This window comes from Xiphophorus couchianus, chromosome 17 (assembly GCF_001444195.1).
Source record: "Xiphophorus couchianus chromosome 17, X_couchianus-1.0, whole genome shotgun sequence".
Lineage (NCBI taxonomy): Eukaryota > Metazoa > Chordata > Actinopteri > Cyprinodontiformes > Poeciliidae > Xiphophorus > Xiphophorus couchianus.
This window is the reverse complement of record NC_040244.1, coordinates 6,729,320-6,752,578: the sequence shown is the minus strand read 5'-3', so window position 1 is coordinate 6,752,578 and position 23,259 is coordinate 6,729,320. Positions and strand designations below refer to the sequence as shown.

Below are 23,259 nucleotides of genomic sequence, written 5' to 3'. Positions count from 1 at the left end.
TTAGATCCATGTGATTTTTTTCTGTTTTTCCCCTATTTTGCACTTTATTGTATCCATTACTGTATTTTTATTTTTGTATTTTATATTATTTAATTTATTTTTCTTATTATTTCTGTTCTAATGTTATTTATGGATAATTGCAGCTTATTATTTAAATTCTAGTTTTATTATTTTTTGTTCTCTTTTAATATTGTTTTTGTGTTTAAATTATAGGAGGTGACCCAGAGTGTCAAGAAAGGTGCTTACAAATAAAATTTATTATTTATTTTTCCTAAATTTTTGTTCAATTTATTTACTGATATGTGGATGAAATAATTTATTTATTTATTATGTTCATTTGATATTTTTTATTCTATTTTTGCTTTATTAGATGTTTTTGTGTATCTTGATTTGCTTTTATTTTTTTCATAAGACCGGATATCCCGTACACGGCTTTTACTTTGAAGGCGTCTCCGGAAGTTGTGCGTCGCTGTAGCTGCGTCCTCTGCCTGGAGGAAGGAGCAGACCCGAGAGGCAGCAGGTCGGGAGAGAACCTCGTTGCCTCAGCCTCATGCTTCGTCTCGGGGACTTCTGCTGCTCCGGTCGGCTGACGAAGTTATTATAACAATATTTATTTATTATTATTTTTTATTTCTATCACTTTAATCACACAAAAGCAGGAGAAAAGCGGCGGAAGAGCAGAAAGGGGGCCTTAGTCATGGAGCTGTATTGCCTGGAGTCGGACACAGCCGTGAAAGCCCAGCCTGACCCAAACATCCTCTATGATGATAGAGTGCTGCAGAGTTTATTAACTATTGAGGACAGTTTTTTACCTCAGTGTTCGTATTTCCAGCGGGTGCAGAAGGACATTCAGCCTTATATGAGGAGAATGGTTGCAGGCTGGATGCACGAGGTTGGTGGGAACTTTAAAGTTTAGCTAACTTCTGTAGCGTTTATTTTGCATGTTTTCTCTAAATGTGGCTTGTAAAGCAGAGATGCGGTTCAAAGAATAGCTGTTCTTGCTGTTAACCTGTTTTACAATTGAATGAGAGTGACTCATCAAAGGCGTGGGGGAATTCCAGAAAAATCAGCCTCAATGTGCTTAGCTTCTTATTTACATTAGTTTATAGCCACACCGTTGGGAATTTTTGCTCCATCCCGAGCTCAGACGACAGCTGAAGAGTTTATCTTAATTTACATAATCGAAAATCTGGTATTTTCCATGTTCACTAATTATTACGAATTTTTAAAAGTGACTCAAGCTGCAAGCCACGAAGCAGGCAGAGCCGCTTTCAGTTTTGTGAACAGAAATATGTCGATTTTATTCAACTTTCATTCGATTCGACCGTCGGAAACAATTCGATTGAGTGTTTTATTTGCACCTGAAACGCTTTTGAAGGGTTTATCTATCAGAGTTTTTATTAATGAAGAAATCGACAATGAGGAAGAGGATTTGAAAAACGAGAAGGGGGTTGCAGAACGACTTCCTACTGAGCTAATTTGCTTGAACGTTTTTACCTTTCATTCAGTAAAATGGTGTGGAAATTAGCGACTTAACCTTGAAAAAGAAAATATCCCACTTATCTACATGCAAGTTCTCTTTAAACCTATTTGTAAAAAGGCCATGCATAATTTATTACTAAATGTTCTCGTTAGAAATCAGTAATGACACTTAAAACACTTAGTTTTGAAATGCAGAATGATAAATTAAAAGTTTTGTTTTCTGTTTTTTTTTTGTGTGGTCAAATACAAACTATGAAAAATTAAAATTAGATTTAATCTTTTTATATTTAAAACAATAAATATCCAACAACACCAAAGAAATGGCCCATTTTCTTACTCTGACACCGGTTTTACTAATGTATGTTCTTCAACCTGTGACGTCACTTTTTGCATATATTCTGATTGGGCTTACAAAGCATATCAAAATATGACGTTTGAAGTTCATCAAAAACTGGATCAATTATTTTATATGTTAAAGTTTCATCAAGTCCCAATTTTTTCTTTCATTAGCTCTGGTGAAATATTTGCCTAGAAAATTTCAGTTTTTAATGTAGAATTTATTTTAATATAGATTTTTGTTTTGTTTTTCTTCTTGAAGACATAATGCTTTTGCTCTGATTCAGTTTTTTTCCTGATTCTTTTTCGGGATATGTTCACCATTTGTAGTAACTTGTTTTGAGTTTTTAAGCAGGAAACATTTAAAGCAACCAGTATCTTTGCGTTTGCCCCTAGTGGAAGTAATCTGAATTACACTTTGACTAAAGAACGAAAAGCGACTTGACTTTCAGACCAAACCCCATGTGTGTCACACAACTTCACTGCAGTATTTGTTACATTTTAAAGATATCATTAACCATCTAATATGTAAACCCAGTTGGTTTTCTTTTAGAGTAGTCAACACTAAATTTAATTCAGCTGGATTTGTCTTAAAAATAGCCCTTCTAAGTTTCTTCTCTGTGAAATTCCTGTCATTCCAGGTTTGTGAAGAGGAAAACACCAACCAAGACGTCTTTCCTTTAGCCATTAATTATTTGGACAGATTCTTAGCAGTGATGCCTACAAGAAAAAACTATTTGCAGCTCCTGGGAGCTGTGTGCATCTTCCTGGCCGCCAAGCTGAAGGACTGCAGGCCGCCATCAGCGGAAAAGCTCTGCGTGTACACAGACAACTCCATTACACCCCGAGAGCTGCTGGTAAGAACCAAGCTTTCATTCATTCATCCATGCATTCATGTGAGCCTTTAAAAATGCAGCGTCACTTTCTTTTTTTGGAGGATTTTATAATGCTAATGGCTGAATTAGTCTCACAGGAAGTATCCAATTTTCATCACAAGTGAAACTGTGCAACACAGCCACATCTGTGCTGTGTGTTCATGCAGACTGCAGAGGCGTGTGATGCCATCTAGTGCCAACAGTGCAATATAACATAGTTTTATCAGTGTAGTTCTGTCTGTTTTTGCTGTTTTTATAGTTTTATTTTAACACAATAGATTTTTTTGTGTTCAATCTTTTTTTTTTTGCATGTAGGGACTATATTTTTAACAAGAAAATGACCTTTAGGAGGTGATAGATTGAAGTAGAGATTGTCGGAGCTGTTTTTAGTGCTCAGGAAGCGAGAACACCAACAGCAAAATCTCTTTACTGCTCATCTTGCAATCACTGATCTTTCTTTTAATGTAAGCACGTAAGATTTGGGTTATGCACAGGAAACCCACGCAAATGTGAATGGTTACCGGCGTCCAAGGTGACAAAGACGCTTTTGGAAGAGCGCCAGCGGGGACGGCCCCCGCCTTATTTCAGGGTTTCACTGCTTACTACGTTTGGTTTGTAGGAGGTTTGTTTCACCGTAGGGGAAGTTACAAGTCACACATATCTGCTTCTGATCATCACCATGTTTAAATGTTGAGTAGTTTTATCTGGAGTTAGCTGTGTAGTTTCTAGTTCTGATTTTAGCTAATCAAATTAAAATATTTTCCTTTGGCCTGTGCTGCTAATTAGCCATCTTGGTTGTAAACTTCTGAAGATGTCTGCCAGCTTTTAGATTTTTGGCCTTCAGACTAATAAAGGAAAGAAAGATAGATGTTTTTGTTTTTACATTTAGCACATTCAAACATCACAAACTGCTCCTTCAAGACATTCCTGAAAGCTTGTTCTGTCTTGTGACGGTGTTTTGTCCTCAGCTAGCTGTTTTCATGGAGACATTAAAGCTTTTAACATTTATCACACCAAGCTAATTATTCTGGTTTACTCAATCTGCAGCCGAAGAACGCAAGGAGCTAATTTAACAATCAGCCATAAATGATCAGAGGTGACTCTTATTCCAGCCACTTTCACTATGTTTTATATACATGGAAGCCATATTGGATTTTGAAGTGTTGGTGAGTAACCTCCAACTGTTTATTCTGTTTATACCAGATAAATGTATTTCTATTTTTTAATTCTTTACTGCTCAGAAAAAAGTAGTTGTTTTTTGCTGTTCTGCTCTCCTTTATGATGCACTGATCCACTTTTTCCACTTTTGATACCGATATCTGAGGTTTAGTGTCGGCTGATACCGATCCGATTCAGAAAATTGTGCTGAATTGATGCAATGTTTCATTTTTTTAAGCACAGAGATAAATGTACTGAATCACAGATTTATTTGATAACTTTACACCAGAACAGCACACTTAAATACACCAATAGCTTCAAAAGTTTGGTTAAACATGTAAGGAAAACTTTATTTATTCAATCTGTGTAATTAGGGCTAAAACTGTCAATTTAAAATAAATAATAAAGAAGCTGAAACTGACAAAAACAATAACTTCACTACATTGGTCAAACATGTAAAAAATAAACTGCAAGAAACCTTTCAAATGGTTCAAAACAAATTCTAAATATAACGTAAACTAAATAATAAAGCAAGAAGTCACTCAGGATAAAGCATAGAATTAGACTGAATAGATTTGCCCTTATTGCCACCAATATTCAAACTAGAATTGTTTTAAATATTGGGATCGATACAGACATAAAATTGTATCGGTGCAGCTCTACTCTCCCTGCAGTTTTCTAACCGTAATTTTAAAACCGCATTTCATTAATAAAAGTGTTTATGTGGTTTTCCTTTAGTTGGAAAATATGTCTTGTAAGAATATGGAATGTGCAGTAGCCTTCTTTCAGCCAGCTGACCAGCAGTATGCACCTACAGGAGGGAAAGCGCTGGTTGCTCTGTGGTCCACATTCACTTCTTGTGAACCTGTAAACCATTAAAACTTTGGTTTAACTTAATACGGTAACCTTAATGGCATAATGGCTGGACTTTAGTATGTTGTTTACATTAGTAACAGTCTTGTAGTAGGAATCAGAAATCAGTAGATTATGATTTTCCTTCTTGAAGAAATGCAAACAAAAATGAAGTAGCATAAATTTTTAGTGGTTGTAGGATTTCTATTTGTTTCTGCTAAAAGACCACAAGGTATCCCGCCAACTAGTGCTAGACTAGCGCATTTGCTTTGGTTCTTTTTACCCAGAATTCCCTGTGCTTTAGTCCACTTCCTGCTTTTGGAGGGGTCTCCGATCCACTTGGCATTCACATATGCATTTGAACCGCATCAGAGTTCACTTTAATTGAACTGAGCCCTAGAATTTTAGTCGGACTAGAGTTTGTTTTTTGGTCTGCATCAGAATTTGATTGTGCGTTCACACCTCCCCAAACAAACCAGACTTTCTAGGCAAACCGGTGTGAACCCTTGTTAATGAAGACCACTAATACCAGAAGACATAAAAAAACCCCTTCAACAAGTAGACGTCCATTTAAGTTACAAATTAACCAATCAGAAGCTTGCCGACCCACAACATCATCTTCTAACTCTTTTAAAATGGTTTTAAAGTGGTTTAATTGTAGTGCATAAAAACGTCTTTGAAAAACGTCATTTTTATATAAACATATTGTGTTAATATACCTTAACAGTGGTAAAAATGTGAAAACACAAGACAATAATTAATGATCCATTTCTAATCTTGATACTGAAAGTTAAAGAGATGATTGAAAGGTTGGTAAATCTTTCATCTCAGAGCGCAGTAAAGCGGAAACACAGGAAATTAAAAGGTGAGAATGCGTAGACCTGTTTTGCTGCTACAAAGACCGACTGTTGCCTGTGCAGTGTGAACTCGTTGTAGCTGCTTGAGGCTTGTGACAGGAAGCTCGGCGTTCGCTGTCTCATTGGCAGGGCCTCTAAGCACGGCAGAGCTCGTCACATGCCGGCGATATGAACACAAAGGATGCGAGGAATGAGAAAGGCACGCAGATAATAAGACACAGTGAGGAGAGATAAAATGAAGAAATGTTACTCATCTTACAGAGCTATTTCCTCTGGGAATAAGGACTGGCTGTGATCTTTTTCATGGTCAATGAAGTCATGGCAGCACGCCACTGGAGCCCGACTGGGTGGATTTTGTCTGGAATAACAGTTTTTAAAGGGGTCATATATTGCAAAATTCACATTTTGAACGTTTTTATATTTCCGTTTGGAAGTGTAAAAACTTCTAAAAGTGTAAGAACAGCCCAAGCACTTAAAAGTAAAACATCCAGCCATTTTTGTGGCAGTAAGTTGATGTTTTTTGGTGTCAAAAACCTTCGCAATGTTTCGTCACAAGCCAGCAGGTACTGCGCCGTTACCTAGTAACCCCACCCCATCACCTAGCAACCCAAGCAGATCTCGAGCATGTTTGGTCAGTTGGTTTTACCGCTTTACAAGCAGTGAAGCTATTGATGAGTGAATAAATGAGCTTGATGATATCTATTCTGATGATTTTTTAATATTTTTTGAAGGAGAATTTTGTTTCAAATTCAACTCAAAAATACTTTATTTATCCCAAAGGAAAATTAAATGTAAAATGTAAGACATTAATTCAAAATTCTTCAGTTATTGTAGATAGTTATTCTTACAGAAATGTCATAATACTTTTTTGTTTATGGTTTCTATTGTGTTTTTATTTACATTTTATTTTATTGTTTTAGGTTATTGCATCTTATTTTGAATATTTAAAATGTCTTCCAATTCCAGTGTTGTGTTCTCTAAAATATTAAAGTCTAGTAGTCTTGCATTATTTTGGCCATTACCATTGACACAATAGTATCATTGTTTATCGCAATTATTCCTGTGTCAATCTATTAGTATTGTTTGCATTGCACAATGGCTACTGGAAAAGACAAGTGTTTTGTTGTTGACCATCCAGAAACCACTTGCCACATTTTTGCTGGTTGTGTAGGAGGCTCCACTTCTGCTTTTTAAAGATGTATGGTTGTAAAATGACATCTGTTTGGAAACATTTTCATGTGTGAGTGTGCAAAAAGCTCATTTATAAGAATTATTTTGTGCAAAAAATATGACGAACTTGTGTTTTTATTGCCTATAGGTCTAAACTAACCTGTTCAGAAAACACAGTATGTCACTTTTAACCGACTGTTTTGTGTTTTTTAACGCTTTAGGAGTGGGAACTGGTCGTCCTGGGGAAGTTGAAGTGGAACATGGCCTCGGTCATCCCCAATGATTTCATAGAGCACATCATGCGCCGGCTGCCCCTTCCCAAAGAAAAGCAGGCGATGGTCTGCAAACACACGCTGACTTTCATCGCCCTTTGTGCCACAGGTACCCTCCTCTCCATTGCTTTTTGTTTCTCACTCGTTTGCACACTCAGTTTGCTGCCAGAATATTCCCACACATCCAAACATTCTCCTGGAGTGAGTCATCTGTGACGACTCGTCTCTGCAGACTGATTAATCCTCCGCCTTGTTCTTCTTCACAGCCACTTAAAGCGTTTGTCCGTGTTTCTCCGTTAATATCTGATCTGTGCTGGGATTGTAATTATTTCACTAGATCTGCTCCAGCTCTGGCCGTCCTGTGTTGTTTGTTGACAGGGAAGCTTCCAGGTTTAAAGAGTCAGGCTGATCTTCCTTCCTCCGCCCATCCTGGCCTCATGTCCAAAATAAACTCTGAAAGCTGCGGGGAGAAAACGTCCCCCCCTTAGGCTTTTCCTTTATACTTTCATGGGATTCCTGTTGCCTATACTTGGAATCCCTCTAATATTTTCATATCCTGAAAAGAAATGCTATTTCATGATCATCTAATAGGCATAATATGTAGGAGTATGTCACAAGACGGTCTCTGCAGCTAATTCGATGAAGGAAACAAAACAAGGAAGGTCACCTGGGTGCGATAAAATCCCTCACAAACGTCAGCGTCTCTTTTAATGAGTCTCATGCCTCGCTCGGCTCTGCACAGCTTTCTGTGTCACTTCTTTATGCATTTGGGTGTGTTTCAGCGGTTGCTTCTGCTATTCATAAGCAGCTGCTCATATCAAAGCACAAAGCAGCCACAGTGGGGGGAAAAAGGGGAAGCCTGCTGCGGTTTAGCTGTAATGTAAATGTTTGGAGTTTTATACAGAATGGAGATGTTATTCTTATATTGGTCGCAGCTCCTCTTTTATGGACAGCTGGACTGGACGGTTTAATTAAACCCATCAGGACTTTAGAAAAACTTCTTCTCTTGACATGTTCTGCTGCAGGTAATGGGCTGCCTTAGATTTGCATCTGCACTGTTAGTTCACAGAGATGGGCTTTAGAGAATGAGAAACAAGTAGCAAGAAAACGGCTGACCTGCTGGTGCGAACATCAGATTGTTACAGCGCATTGCACAACTGTTCACACCCTTTGACCTCTCGCGTTCTGTCACATTTCAGCCAAAACCTCGATGCACTTTTATGATGGTTTTTAAATTATTTGCAGATAAAAATGTGCGTTTGTTTCTGGTATTTTTGAGATCAATACATCAACAATTGCAGAGCATGATTCTGCCACTGCCATATTTGAATATCCATACTGCTCACAATGACGCTTAATAACTTAAAATTAAAAAAATTTCAATAATCACTTCGAGTTTTAAAATATTGAGGTAACAACAAATGCAGGTCCTTAAGAGTTAAAATTTATTCTGTAATATTTACATGTATTTCCACAAAGAAGGAGAAAAGAAGTGCCAGTAATATTTTATTTTGTTATTTTATTTATTTATTTCATTTTCCATCACACAGAAATAGAACATTGATCCTCCTTTATGTTAGTTTTTATTTGAAATTCTAAAAATAGAAATAAAATTCTGTCAAAAATAAGTTGATATCTTTCTTCAAAAAATAAAAGTGGAACTAGTACTAGAATTATTTCCTTAAATCTAGCTCTGAAAAGCTACTTGCAAGTTAGTTTTGCATAATCCAAGTGTATGAAGATATTTTCTCTAGAAAATAACCAAAAATACTTTTATTTATTGCTTTGTGATGCTGTGTATTCTCTAAAAAAAACTTTTGCAGAACATTTGTATTTGTACTGAGTCGGAGGGCTCAGGATTGCATAAGAGAAACTTTAAATTGTTTCAGGTTTGAATGAACTGAGAAGGGATTTCACTTCATCCAACCAGCCCTGCTTTAGTTAAAGTTTCTCAGACTTGCATGTGGACTCAGGGGAGTCATGCCTGGAGCTCATTGCACAGCGAGTGGGAGAAATTCCTGCTCTGCTTTTGCAATCAGAGCGGAGGTTTCTAAGAAGGAAAACCCACACAGGTTTGTTTTAGCTGCGCCTGTTGAAATCCAGACTGTGGGAAAAATCTGGAGCGTGCGCATCGGAGATGATGCAGCAGGGCTGGCGATACGGGTAAAAATTAAAATCTCATGACTGATCCTATTTTTTTTCCTGCTTTCTTTTCTAAAAAAAGAAATTACAAATGACAGAAAATATTCTCAAAAAGTGACTTTTATTTCTGTCATCCCTTCTGTGAGTTGGACCACGGTTACTAGGGAATTTTTGTTTAATTACGAGAATGTAGCCATAATATTAGCAAAACTTAGTTTTAGTGAGAAAAAAGCTTTGAAGTATTTCCTTATCTGTAAAACTGATACCAAAATATAACTCAACATTCCTCATCTTATTTTTTTTTAAATTATTTTTCATGCTTTTCAAATTAATATTTAATTTTCCTTGTATTACAACTTTATTCTGGTAAAGTAAAGTATTCTTGTAATATTATGATGCTCGTCTTCAGTTAATGTGTTAATAAAAAGAAACCGTCTTACCCTGGCTTTAGTCCTAAAGTTGACCTGAATTTAGAGCCCAAAGAAATAGAAGCTGTAAAACACGGTTGTAAAACAAGATGGCCGCCTTGGGCGTGCTGACATCACTCATTTTAAACTCGGAATCCAAATAATTAATCAAATTATGATTAATTGTAGATCAATTGTTTGTTAGATTAAAATTAGTTCCAATTGATTAACTAATAGCGGCCGTTACTTTCTATTAGTGTTGCAGTTTGGCCGCCATCCAGCAGAGGGCACCATTGGTCATCCTTAAGTGGAGCCAGTTGATGCAGAGACAAAGATGGCAGAAATGGTCCAGAGTCGTTGTAAAATGTAATTTATGCGGTTCTTTGTGGAAATATAAACACTTGACAAACTAATTGAGTTTCATGTTTTGTTTTTTTTATTTAGCAAATTACATAAAATTTAGCCCTTTATGTTGGTAGAAGCCCTTCATACCAGCGACCATTTTTTAAAAGAAAATAGTTGCTTATCAAATTATCGATAAGACCAACCAACTTTAGATTAACTCTTTAATCAGTACTGCAAAAGCATCATTTTACCAAGTATTTTTGGTCCAGTTTCTAGAGCAAATATCTTAGTACACTAGAAATAAGACAAAACTAAACTTTTCATCAAGATATAAGAGCTTGTTTTTAGTCAAGTCTTAATATTGATGAAAAAGTGCTAGTTCATTGGCAAGAAGTTAATGTTGGTGTCAAAAACCTCTGGAATGTAACAACAAATCAGCAGGCACTGCGCCGTTACCTAGCAACCCCACCCCGTCACCTAGCAACCCAAGCAGAGCTCCAGATTACTTAACTTATAACATGGGAAAAATATCTAGTACTTTCTCATCAATATTAAGTAATTATTGACTTGTAGCAAGCTTGTATTTCTTGTTGAAAAGTTACTTGTGTTAGTTTTGTCTTATTTCAAGTGTTCCAAGATGTTTTCACTAGAAACCAGACCACAAAAACTTTGTAAAATGTTGCTTTTGTGGTGAATAACTTGCATCCCGACTCTGAATAATGGAAACCCAAGTAGCGGGTTGGTCGATTTATCGTCCAGCCCTGTGATTGCGTCACTGCCACCTGCTGCGATTTCATTCAAACACCTTTCCTTGACAGACGACCGTCTCGCCATGAACCCTCCTTCCATGATCGCCACCGGCAGCATGGCGGCTGCGATCTGCGGCCTCCAGCTGGACCACAGCGACCAGAGGCTTAGTCGGGACAACCTGACTGACCTGCTGGCCAAGATCACCAACACTGAAGTGGTAAGCGTCGCACCAACACAACAGTTGCTAGCTGGGATTGCAATATCGCACGCAAGCAGCATAAAAGAGTCCTCAGTAAACAACAGTGATGACTTGAGTCGCAGCAGACTGAAGCGATTTGCTCTTCATGGAGAGAGAGAGAGCGTTCTGGTTGCTGGTCGGGCAGCCAGGCTGCTGCTATAAAGAGCAGCGGCTGGGGGAATGTCTTCTTAAAACTCAGAGCCCACATTCTTGTGGTGGGACGCATGCAGTTTCTTTGCATGCCTCCCACTTTAGCTGTGGACCCCTCCTGGTGGAGGAATATGTTTGCAATGAAGGCGGAAAAAAAAAAGCAAAAAACGTCCTCGGTGGGTGAACGTTGTCCAAACTGTCGTCGTTCTGTGAATCTGAGCAGAGGACCTCTGCTAACCCGAAACTAAAGTTTGGGCAGTAATTAAGACCATGTCGTGATTTTAATGCCGTCTCTGAACGTTTGGGCTTTTATTTGACCGATTTCCGGGTTTTAATCAGTCAGACGTTCACCAGTCCATCTGGTGGACTTTACTGTCATCCGTCCACTTTGTCCTCCAGGAATCTGTCTTTTTGTCCATCCAACAGTTTGTCCTCAGTTTGTTTCTTTGTCCTTCTTTCTGCTCATTATTCAACCGACTAGCTTTCCCTTTTTCTTTCGTCCATTCTTTTTCTGTCATTTGTTTCTATCTTTGTTTCTTTCGTCCTTTTTTAGTTTTTTTGTCCTACCTTTCATCATATCTTTTTCCTTCTTCATCCTTTCTTTCTTTTCTCCATTGTTCTTTCGTCCTTTCTCTCCATTTAGTCTTCTTTCCTTTTGGTTTTTTGTCCTTTCTTTCATCATTTCACCCTTTTGGTTTTTCATCCCTTCGTTTTGGTTTTCCATTGTTCTTTTCATCCTTCTTTTTGTTCTGCTTTTCTTTCTCTTATTCTTTTTGTTTTTTATCCCTTCTTTGTACTTTTTGGTTTTTCGTCTGTATTTTTGTCTTTTCTTTTTGGTTTTTCATCGTTTCTTTTGGTTTTTCATCCTTTGTCTTTTGCCCTTTGTTCTTTCTATCCTTCTTTTAAGCTTTTCTTCCTCTCGTCCTTTCTTTTTGGTTTTTCGTCCTTTCTTTGTCTTTTTTGTTTTTTTGTTCTTTTTTTGTCCTTTCTTTTTGGTTTTCATCCTTTGGGTGACTGTGATCTCTCCGTTGTCTTTTAATCGTCTTTAACCTTAATGAATGGACGGCTCTGGTGCTTGTCAGGGTTTTAATTAAATATCAGTTTTCTGCAGTCGTCTCTCTAAGCTTCCACATTGTTTTATTCCAATAATATTTGGTGATAGGCTCCAAACAGTGTTAAAATCAACACAAACGTTGTTGTATCCAAGCTTGTGGTTGCGTTGCTACGGTTACGTGGGCCCCCCAGCACCGCCGTCATAACAAGCGCCCCCGACTGCAGCCCATCGGGTTCCAATTATTGGTGCGTTTTAAAGGAATGCTGGCCTTTTTTCTCTTTTTTGCGAGCTTCGGCTCGTTCTTTAAGGGTTCAGACCTCCCACATCTTCAGACCTGCAGCAGGAGGCGGGGGGCCGACGACGCAGAAAGGATCTTCTTTCATAGCAGAAGTTTTCCAAAAACATCCGGTCCCACTGTCCTGCGTTCTGTTTTAGGCCCAAACTGTGAGGGGTCAAAGTTCAGTGGGTCAAAGCCATTTCCTCTAGGCCTCCACATGAGGCTGAGCGCGCTCTAAACCCAAAGTACTGGAGGAACGAGACGCTCACGTTTACTTCTGCTCATCTTATTCGTTCTTTTTGTGTTTCTTCTATTCCTCTGTCCTTTAGTTCTTTCTTTTTTTTGTCCTTTAGTTCTTTTGTTTCGTCCCCTTTTTTGTTCTTTTGTACATTCTTCGTCCTTTCTTTTTTCCTTGGTTCTTTCTTTTCTTTAACTCTTCTTTCTATTTGTTTTCTTCTCTCCTTTTGTCCTTCCTTCATTTGTCCTTTTTCTTCTTTTATTCTGTTTGCTCGTTCATTCTTTTTTATTCGTTCGTTCTTCGTTCATTTGTTTCTTCCCTTCCTTCCTTCTTTTCTTCATTCATTTGTTCTTCATTCGTTTGTCTTGTTTTTGTTCTGTTCGTTCTTTTGTTTGTTCCATCCTTTGTTTTTTTCCTTCTTTGTCCTTCATTTGTTCATTTTTGTTCGTTCATCCCTTCTTCCTTCGTTCATTTGTTTGTCCTTCCTTGCTTCATTCCCTTTCATTTGTTCATTTTTTGTTCTTTCATTCATTCTTTTGTTTGTTCCTTTATTTTTCCTTTCATCCTTTGTTTTGTTGAAGTGCTGCAGGATCTGTTTCCATGGTTTCAGCTCTCTCTCCGATCCCTGACTTTCCCTCGTTTTCTCGTGCGTGACGTTGTGGGTCATGCCTGTACCGCTGCGTCTCGATCGCGGCTCTGCTGGTGTTCAGAGTTCGCTGGTACTCATTGTTCTGATCATGATGGACCACCTACCTCAACACATATAATTCCCCTCCGGTATGCCAAGCATGTGAATAAAAAGGTTGAACTCGCATGACAAATGGAGCAAAATAACATCCATTTAACTGTCTGTGAACAGGTGTTGAGAACCACAGAGTCGTCTTTAATCATCTTTATTTTATCTTAAATATTTGAAAGTATAAGGTTTTATTTTATTTTTACATTTTTAACCCGTTTTCTGTATTTTTTGTTGGGATTTGACGTGATAGAACAACACTCGAGTTGGGCAGAATCGTGACACTTACGCTACAAGGACTTTCGTTTTTCTTTTTACAAATCTGAAAAGTGTGGTGTGCACTTCATTTAGCTGAAGCACCTCTCACTCTCATTTACACTTGTAAACCTTTTTAGATATTTCTCTTCCAGCTTTGCACTTCAGTTTATTTCAATTAGGTATTTTCAAGGCCTAGAAAGTTATTGATTTCTGTAAAACAAAATCCTTGAAAGTGTTTAATAGTTCACAATAAAAATGCAATCCAACGTTTGATGCTTTCATACACCTAATGATAAAAAATTCAAAAATTTCTTTCTCACCGTCTGAAGTGAAATCAGACCAAATGTCTCTTGTTTTATGTCAGTTATAGTTAGAATTTATTTTTTAGATATTTATTTTCTAACTTTCTTGAATCCAGAAGTTTGGAGAAGAAGCTGTACTCTGTCAAGGATTTAATTTGAGCAGAAAGGCCATTTACCATAAAATGATTGGTTTGCTTCAATGTAATGAGTATTTATTAGATTTGTGAGACATTTCAAAACAAAATTTTGTTACATTTTAGTTAAATATGTACTTCTGTAGAATGTAGCATACATCACATTATTAATAACGGTAATAAATTATATTATTTAATAGTGAGTTGAAACCAGGGTCATATTAAATTGGGTTTTTAATGTAGTTGTGAGTTTTGTCCAATTCAGTTAGTTTTAATTAATTTTTAGAGTGTATTTACTTGATTATATTTATTATTTGTTTATTTTTATGTTCATTTTATTAGTTATTGTAGTAGTTTTTAATTTTTTCCTACTTTGGTTAATTTTGTAGGTGCAGAATTCAAAAAGGTCGATTCATCAGTTGGGTAATCCTTAACAGAAGAATCAATTTTCAAAAAATGTATTTAATTATTGTTGGACAACCAGCTGCTTGGTATAAATAGATAATAAATAGATTAAAATGTACAGAAACAAAGGATATTATGTAGAATTTAAGTATCTTTTAGTTCCAGTTAGTTTTTCCCTATTAATTCCCGTTTTTATTTATTTCAGTTAACAAAAATGTTTTCTCAATTTCATTTTTTATTTTATTTTGTTTTGTTGTTAGTCAGAGGCTTCTTAAAATTTGCTGTAATACAGACTGCTACAGCAGAACCTTCCTGCTCACAGCCACCACTATCAACAATAACTCTGAAGGATTTTGAGTTAATCTGAGTCACAACATCTAAATTCAAGCATTTTTGAATTTGAATTAACCACTGTCGACGTTTCTTGTCGTTGCAGGACTGTTTGAGGGCGTGCCAGGAGCAAATCGAGCGTGTGCTGGCCTCCAGCCTGCAGCAGGGCCAGCAGTATGGACCCGACAGCGCCGTCAGAGGCGGCAGCAAGTCCCGGGAGCAGCAGGATCAGTCGAGCACCCCCACGGATGTGCGCGACGTCAACTTATGAGCTGCCATCGCCGCCTGACTCGGCCGCCGCGTGCCTGCTTACCAATGAACTGACAGGAGCGAGACGCTGGAGGGAGAGAGGGGGCATTAACTGCCAGTATCTATTTTAAGTTGCCCCCTTCAGTGATGGTGCGACAATCTATGAACTTTTAGAAACTAAGAAATTTGTAGTTTTTCTCCTTTTTTTTTTTTTTTTTCCCCATTCACACCTGGTTTGGGCCTTTTTTCACCTTTTTTGTACATGTCTCTAGCTATTTAAGAAAAGAAACGGACGAATAATTGTTGAAGACTTGATAGTGCCTTAGGTTCCAAAAACCTGAAAATATTTTTTCATACTTGAAAATTGCATAAATGTATGAGATATACCGAATGATGTATATTTAGCCAGCATTTATCACTCTTTAACCAGCTTTAGTGAGTAGTAGTTATCGATTTACAAGAGTTTTCCTTTATTTGGAATTCCATATAGCAGTAATTAAAGCAGAGGAGCGCTACCATAGCTAGCGGCTCCGTCTATCATACTGTGCACCTATAGCACTGCTTATTATTTATGCAGAGAGGTGCTGGCTCAGAGTGGGCTGGGCCTGCTCACGGAGGAGAAATGAAACAGGTTTGTGGTCCGGAGCAGTCGCTGCTGTTGACTCCATGGAGTGGCGTTTGAATTCACCAAAGCCACGTTGTTGTTGATGTTGTGTTCAAGCACATTTAGGAGTGTTTTAAATGTGTTTAAATAGCTCAGAAGGGGTTGGCATTGATGAAAGAGTTTTTAAAAAATAAGTTTTTGCAAGTTCTTCAAGGTTTTAGAGGCTGAGCAGTTTGTGGGAAAGGAGAGTCGAAAGCAAGTGGAAAGTGATTGAAAAAGTGAGCAGAATGTGGGGTGAAAGAGAAAGCAAGGAGGATTTTGTTTAAGCTTTATGATGTTTCTGCAGGATTTTTGTTTTGCAGAAAATCGGCGAAATGTCGTTTTTGGGGTTTTTCTCCTGTTATCAATTACACCATTGGGCCTTTTGTAGAGAGGGCGACGTGGAACGATATCAATGCACTTTTAAAACACACTCCTTAAGTTTCGGTAAGGGGATGGTTTGTGAGGACAAGTTCGGAGGGGTCATTTGTTTTTATTCTATCTTTTTCTTTTAAATTATTTGGGTTTTTTCTGGGCTGGATTCCCATGGGGTGAAGCATGTTGTCTTGATTGCTTTGCCTCAATTGGTGAGTAGACTAATAAAAATCACCCTCCTAGTGTAAAAGTTTATAAATCAAGGCAAGCCACAGGTAGACATCAGTGCGCTTGTGTCATCCTAAACTTGAATTTATTCCATTTCCAGATTTAGACCCATTCCATTAGATCTAATAGTTACATCCTTCTGTTTTGTGTTTATTTCTTATTTCTGATCTGCAGTTTCTTTCAAAGGTGCCCCTTTGACACGTGTAAATAACCAACAAAAATGCTTGAAATCCATGTGACATTTTAAACCCGAAACTGTTTCTCGTTTGTTCTGATGCCTTTTTCGATGTGCAAAAACAAAAAAAAGCCAAATTGTTTTTAAAAAAATGCTTTAAGGTTGAGCATGTTTAATGCTTTTATATGTTTTTTTTCAAAGTAAAAAAAGAAATAATCTACAACATTCTTTGCTGCTATTAAGCTTTTTCTTTTCTAGTCTTACACAAAAATGCCTTATTGTCATTCACTTGTGTGCTGCTATATTTTAATATGTTGTGTATGTAAAAAGTCTGCTTTTCTCTGTCAATGTACCAGAGGGAAAAGGAGCAGTTTGGTGCGGGACTGGAAATCTGTTTTGATCAGCATGTTTTATTCATTTATTGTTTTAATCGTTGTAATCTTTGTTCTATCTTCATTCTGTCAATATTCTTGCTGCTTCTTATGTACCTCAGGATAATTAATCGGATAGACACAGCGAGAGGCCATCTCACATTACCTCATCACATGTCGCATCACACAGACTTCACTCCTAAATCGTCGGACGGGTTTCACTTTTTTTTTTCTTTTCTTTTTTCTTTTCCTGTATGTTAATAAATCCACCTACCAGATTCCACTGATTTTTCAAGTGCCTCCAGCCTACTTTAAAATGGCTAACTTTCATATCTGGTGCTAGTTAAAAATTAAAAGCCTTTACTGTGTTTTATATTTGTCCGAAAAAATCCATTCGGGGATCAGTTCAATGAAATGCATTGTCATTTATTTTTATCGAGGTACCCATTTACTCGATTCTACAATTGTTTGCTGTGGTTGTTCATACAAATCCTTTTTCCATTTATCCCCATGTGCAACCACCTGTGTACCTCAATAATTTGTTCTAAATAAATTGGCTAAAATCACTGGTGTGGCTTGTCCTTCTGTTGTAATGCTTAGCTGCCACCAGAGGGTGCTAGAGCTGTCAGAAATAATACAATAGAGAGAGGAAAAGTGAGAACTGGCTTCATTATTAAAATAGTAAAGGTCAACAGAAGTAATGCAGAGTAAAGTGAGGAAGGAGCAGAAGAATCAGAGTCTAGAGGTCAATAATCTATAACAGGTGAGTGGAAATCGAGAAGAGACGTCGGAATTTCAACATGGCGACGCCAATAAACGTCATTTTAAGCCTTACTTTCCATAGGCAAACGCCACTTTGTTCAACTTAGAATCGCAGGCGTTACTTGTAACATTGATTTTAGGTGCATTTTTACACGCCTGTCTTGTAAAATAAACACGTTTCTACCACATCTTACTGTTGTTGCTGCGAGAAGAAGCGGCCATATTGAATTTGAAACGCCAAGTCCGCCTTACAAGTCGTAACTGAGAGTAGTTGGCTGCTCCGAGTTTTCCACTGACAGATGCGACTTCCCGTTGGAGGAATTTCCAGTTGATTTTTCCAACTGAGAAGTCGGAACTCATATTTTGATATAAATCAAATTACATGACAATTTAAATACTTACTAACGCAGTTTTGATATAATTGTACCTAAGATAGTTATAAAATTGCAGTGTTATAAGTACATTAGAAATATATATTGTATTAATAATTTTTTTCACCTGCTTAAAAAATATTGCGTATTAGAATAATTACCTAACCTATATCCAGGCGTATCAGTACACACAATCAATTTCTCTTACAAGTGAATAAAACTCATTAAATCGTCATAATAGATAAATATATATTTCAATTATTATTTATTTAAATTATTTATTCGTTCTTTCAAACCACATTATGTTTAAATTACTTTATATAGTCATGCAACGTTTAAAAATCGCATTTTAATTTTAGACAGCTCCACCGCAATGCGTCATGACGGAGAACGCTACGTCCTGTGACGTATGACTCAACCAGGAAGTAGCTGGAGAGCAGCCGGTGAAAATGGTAACGTTCACTCTAACGTTCATACGCCAGTAAGTTGGTCTTTTAACGGCTCGTTTCTGCTCCCGTTGTTTGAATTTGCAGTTTATATGTGTGGCAAAGACACATTGAGTTATTTTTACGAGCTAATTGGTGAAATAATGTCGACTAATATGAAGTTTGACTTTGTTCTCTCACTAACTGCCTCAGAATAATGTGGCCCATTTAATTCATTCACTTTGTTCTCAAACAGTGGGGAGACGCAGTACAACAGAGACAAGCTCCTGCAAGGTGAGTAATACTAATGAGGATTTATTTATTAAACTCTATTTAAAAAACGGCTTTTATGTGTAGGTTGCAGGAAAATGGGGTTTATTCAACATGTTCAGTGCATTCAGGGCAAACAAAGGTTAAGAACTGTGAAGGAATGAGCCGATTTGGGCATAGTTTTATCCAAAGGTAAATTCACAGGGATGGTCCTGTGAATTATCCCGTTTTCAAATAAGAAGGTTATGGTTTCTAGTTGCGTTTCCATTACAAATGTGCACAAAACTTTGTCAATGTCGGAAAAAAATACCTTTGCAATTGCAGTGTTTCCATTGAATAAGAAACGCAATTAAAATCACACGTGAATAAGTTTATTCATGCGATAAAACATTAAAAAATACTGTCATAATCCTACTACTACTTCCTGTTTGTGGTTTGCGCCAGTGGCAATATCCGGTTTTTGACAATACAACTCCTTCATTGCAAAAAAAGTGTTTCTATTGCAGTTTTGAGAAATAAACCAATTTTGATATTTTTGTTTTTTCTAAATTATCTATTTCCATTAACCAGATTTATTTCTGAAATTATTTGGTCAATGGAAACAATTAAGAATGTTAATAATTTCATATTCAAAAAAATCTACAAAATTAATTGAAAAAAGTGGTGGGGGAGGGAATTGGGTCTAAGAAGCTGGAGGTTGGTTTGACTTGAGAGAAAAGTCTGTTTAGCTATTAAAATGGTTGCAGGTAGGGCGTGCTGTGGTGGCGTAGGGGATAGCGAGACCCACGTTTGGAGGTTCGATTCCCGGACCCGGTGATATTTGCCGCATGTCTTCCTTCCTCTCCCTCCCCTTTTCCTGTCAGCCTACTTTCACATAAGGGACACTAGAACCCACAAAAGACCCCTTAGAGGGGAGAAAAAAATATATATATTAAAAAAAAAAAATAAAAAAAAAATGGTTGCAGGTAGAGATGGGATGATGGTCAAATCTACCTATTGAGCCCCATTTATTTAGCATACGCTAGCATATACAAAAAATCTCAGCAAAAAGAGAACTGTTTTTATCTTTTAGGCATTCTCACTTTTTACAATTGAAACTTGTAATTTGGTGGATTTTTTCCTGTTTAATAAGGAAGTCTAGCTTCTCATCAGGCTGAATATTGTCTGCTTTCAGGTCAGGGAGTGGACACGCCTCTGTCAGAAACAGGTGTGCAGCAGTCCAAAGCTGTGGGACGATACCTTACAGACATCAAGTTCTGCAAAGTCTTTGTTAGTAACCTGCAGCGAGCTGTGCAGGTAAGACTCTATGTCCATCTGTCATATTTTGGAAATGTTTCTGATTAAAACAAGAACGGGAAATGGTCTTAATGTGTGACTCAAAGCCTAATGATAAGTCAAATGTAACATATGAAACTTTTTCACCTCCCAAAAAATCCGATCTGTGCCACTTCCATATGTGGGACTAACTCCGCTCTCTTGGCTCTGACTACAGATTTTTCTACAGAAGTTGTGATCGAGGCTCCACAAGAAGCCGTTGTTTAGTTGTGTTTTATTTTTCTTAGCTTTCTTCGTGTTGCTATGATCTTGTGACAATATTATTGTCTCCAATTGCAGAATAAATTTTAAAATCGATCTTCTGCGCATGCGGGTCGGTTTGGGGTCTAACTAGTAATATGAACGACCACGCAAACAAAACAAAAGAAATTGGATTTCAGCACAAAAAGTAGGAATTGAGCATTAAGACCGGCTGTGTCATTGAAATAGCAATGACTTGGACAGTTAAATAGACTGTTTTTGCTCAAAAATCCTCCAACCTACAAGGAGATTCTTCCTCCACAGATGATTTGATTAACCATGAATCAGCAACATAAAGCATGATTCTGTTATTTTTTACTAATTCCTGCCTATTCCCGTCATCTTCATGGCAGCATCCATGGAAAATCAGTTGAAGCTCATGTATGTCCTATTAGTAAGACAGAAAACAGGATGAATGACTTATAAATGAAATAGTTGTTTGGACATTCATGTTTCTGTGATTGTTTGACTCACTGCTGCTTAATACTGTCCAATCCTGGATTATATCTTTTGAGTCATTCATTTCCAGGTTGTTTGTCTTTTTTCTAGACAGCGGAAATAATTCTGAGGAACAACACTCACTCTTCTGGTATGGATATGATTTTAGAGCCCTTACTCAGAGAACGGGTAAGATCCGCTCAATTTACAATAAAAAATAAAAACTGGATGTGTTGAATTATTGTTTTTTTCCTGGGTTCGGTTCTGAGCTGAGTTGTTCTGGTTCAGGGTTTTGGCGTGGCTGAAGGCCGTCACAAAGAGTATCTGAGGAACATGGCGAAAGCAGCTGGTCAATCCTGTCGTGATTTCACGCCTCCAGGAGGAGAAACTTTAGACCAGGTGAGTCAGAATTTAAGAGTCAATTTACTGCAAAACAGCAACACGTAGTGGCCACCTTTAGGTATTGCAATAAAATAACTTGGCTATTCTCTTACAGTTGCTCTTTAAGTATAGAACAATACTGAGAAATTGAATTATTCCATGTTGAAATATAAATTTAAAGCCTTGCTTATTTGTGTTTATTTCTTTCTGCTCATGTAAAAAACTTTTTTAGAGCTTTTATACTTAAAATATGTTGATACAATTGTTGCGTCAACCTCCCTTCCATCAAGTAAATACATTCAAACTTCAGTTTCCTTCATTTGAGGTCATTTTTATACTCTTTTAACTGATTAGCCACATTGCATTAGTTGCTCAGAAACCCATCAAACATATTAAAAACCTATTAAACTGCAGTTTAAAATGTATGTCAAGATGGAGTTTTTTGGAGAAATTTCCTTAACTAAAATGTTCGAGAGCCAGGAAGGTAGATATCAAGATATTTATGTGTTAGAATGGCCCAGTCAAAGTCTAGATTTAAACCCAATTCAGAATCTGTGAAAAGAAAGATGTTGTTTTGTAAGAACAGGCTAAAATCTCAGTGTGGCTCTGTGCAAAGCTAGTAGAGACACACCTGAAAAGGCAGCAAAATATACTGCTCAAAAAAATAAAGGGAACACTTTAAGTGTTAAACACCTGTTTAAGTGTTCCCTTTATTTTTTGAGCAGTGTATTAAATGAGAAGACCGAGAAGGTTTTTTCCCCCACACTTTTAAATTTTTATTTGTCAGAAATACTTGAAACCATGCATCATTTGTCTTCTACTTCACAATTATCCACTACTTTGTGTTGGTTTCTCAGATAAAATGCTAATAAAATGAAATTGTAACTTCACAAATGGGAAAACCTTTAGGTGACTTGAGTACTGCAGCGCTGGAAAAACACAAAATCTTACCAAGTATTTTTGATCTAGTTTCTAGTTCAAATATCTTAGTACACTTGAAATAAGACAAAACTAATGTACAAGTAACTTTTCAGCAACAAATAAGATATTGATGAAAAGTTATGCCATAAGTTATAATTTGGGGAAAATTGTTCTTGTTCTAGTGGCAAATTATTTAATCAACATTAAGGAATTATTGATTTAAAACAAGCTCTTTTTTTTGCTGAAAGGTTAGTTATAAGTTAGCTCATTTGATTTGAGACAAAACGAAGTTATTTGCAGAAGAAACTGGACCAGAAAAACAACTTTGTAAGATTGAGTGTTTTTGCAGTGTACAATTCAAGCGTAGCAACTCTTTTTAAGCTTATGTTTTGATTTTTTATTATTTATTTATTTGTTTGCTTTTCTCTGCATGTAAAATCCCTAATAAAGAGAATAAAAACAAAGACTCTGCTGAGTTTTATTCTCCTCAGTCATGTTCAACTTTTAGCTTCCCTGTCGCTTGATTCCAGGTGAAGCAGAGGTTCAAAAATTTCCTCCAGGTTCTTTTTAAACAAATGCTGGACGAACAGGAAACGACCGGAGACGTCGCCTCCTCCAGCGACGGCCACCAGGGGGCCTCGGCCCACGTCCTGGTGGTGAGCCACGGCGCGTATATCCGGGTGGCCGTCAGGCACCTGCTGGAGGACTTAAGGTGCGTCCTGCCTGCAGGCGTGAAGATGTCGCAGCTGCTTTCGCCGTGTCCCAACACGGGCGTCAGCCGCTTCGTTGTCACTCTGAGCCAGAGCGAGTCGGGTCCGCTGCTCTCTGCCGCCCGCTGCCTCTTCACCAACAGGAAGGAGCATCTGGAAAACCTGCCGCCTCCTGAGTAGCAGAGAAGAAACGGAGAAGATTGGGGCTTCCATAAACAACATCAAACTGTGTTTTCTCGATAATCGGCGTGTTTTACTGATTACCAATGATGAGAATCATTTTAAAAGTTGCATCTGTAGGGAAAAGCTCTCACTACATTTATAAACTTTTATAATTTAATACCAAAGTTGAATCTTTTTATTTTGTCTTTGAGTACACATGTTTCTAATTCTACATGTGCAACAAACTATGAAGACCTGAATCATGGTAAAATATCCTGTATAAAAGATTGTAAAGACTCTGTGCTACACTTTATTTGTGATATACTGTATGTGCCTGTTCGTTTGCTGTAGATCAGGGGTCTCAAACTCCAGTCCTCAAGGGCCGCCGTCCTGCAGTTTTTAGATGTGCCACAGGTACAAAACGCTGGAATGAAA

General features: G+C 37.4%; 2 protein-coding genes across 3 annotated transcripts; both read left to right on the top strand.

Annotated features, from left to right (window-relative positions):
* Positions 1 to 697: 697 nt before the first annotated feature.
* Positions 698 to 17,375, top strand: LOC114160881 (G1/S-specific cyclin-D2-like). The gene is made up of 5 exons (XM_028043782.1): positions 698 to 892; positions 2,460 to 2,675; positions 6,952 to 7,111; positions 10,715 to 10,863; positions 14,875 to 17,375. The coding sequence occupies exons 1-5, from the start codon at positions 698 to 700 to the stop codon at positions 15,037 to 15,039; spliced, it is 885 nt and encodes a 294-aa protein (XP_027899583.1). The 3' UTR covers positions 15,040 to 17,375.
* Positions 17,376 to 17,486: 111 nt separating this feature from the next.
* Positions 17,487 to 23,121, top strand: tigarb (TP53 induced glycolysis regulatory phosphatase b). 2 transcript variants are annotated; one of them, XM_028043766.1, is made up of 7 exons: positions 17,487 to 17,572; positions 18,306 to 18,423; positions 18,624 to 18,661; positions 19,812 to 19,933; positions 20,762 to 20,839; positions 20,939 to 21,049; positions 22,483 to 23,121. In XM_028043766.1, exons 2-7 carry the CDS (start codon positions 18,392 to 18,394, stop codon positions 22,840 to 22,842), a joined length of 741 nt encoding a protein of 246 aa, XP_027899567.1. In that variant the 5' UTR covers positions 17,487 to 17,572; positions 18,306 to 18,391; the 3' UTR covers positions 22,843 to 23,121. The 2 variants fall into 2 exon arrangements, with proteins under 2 accessions (XP_027899567.1, XP_027899566.1); XM_028043765.1 differs by lacking the exon at positions 17,487 to 17,572 and having other exon boundaries at positions 18,302 to 18,423.
* Positions 23,122 to 23,259: the final 138 nt, after the last annotated feature.

Excerpts from the sequence above, each read along its gene's own strand:
- LOC114160881 (XM_028043782.1), top strand. The coding sequence starts at position 698 with ATGGAGCTGTATTGCCTGGAGTCGGACACAGCCGTGAAAGCCCAGCCT. Across the intron at positions 7,112-10,714 it reads CATCGCCCTTTGTGCCACAG|ACGACCGTCTCGCCATGAAC; the intron begins GTACCCTCCTCT and ends TTTCCTTGACAG. Across the intron at positions 10,864-14,874 it reads AGATCACCAACACTGAAGTG|GACTGTTTGAGGGCGTGCCA; the intron begins GTAAGCGTCGCA and ends TTGTCGTTGCAG.
- tigarb (XM_028043766.1), top strand. The coding sequence starts at position 18,392 with ATGGTAACGTTCACTCTAACGTTCATACGCCA. Across the intron at positions 18,424-18,623 it reads ACTCTAACGTTCATACGCCA|TGGGGAGACGCAGTACAACA; the intron begins GTAAGTTGGTCT and ends GTTCTCAAACAG. Across the intron at positions 21,050-22,482 it reads GAGGAGAAACTTTAGACCAG|GTGAAGCAGAGGTTCAAAAA; the intron begins GTGAGTCAGAAT and ends GCTTGATTCCAG.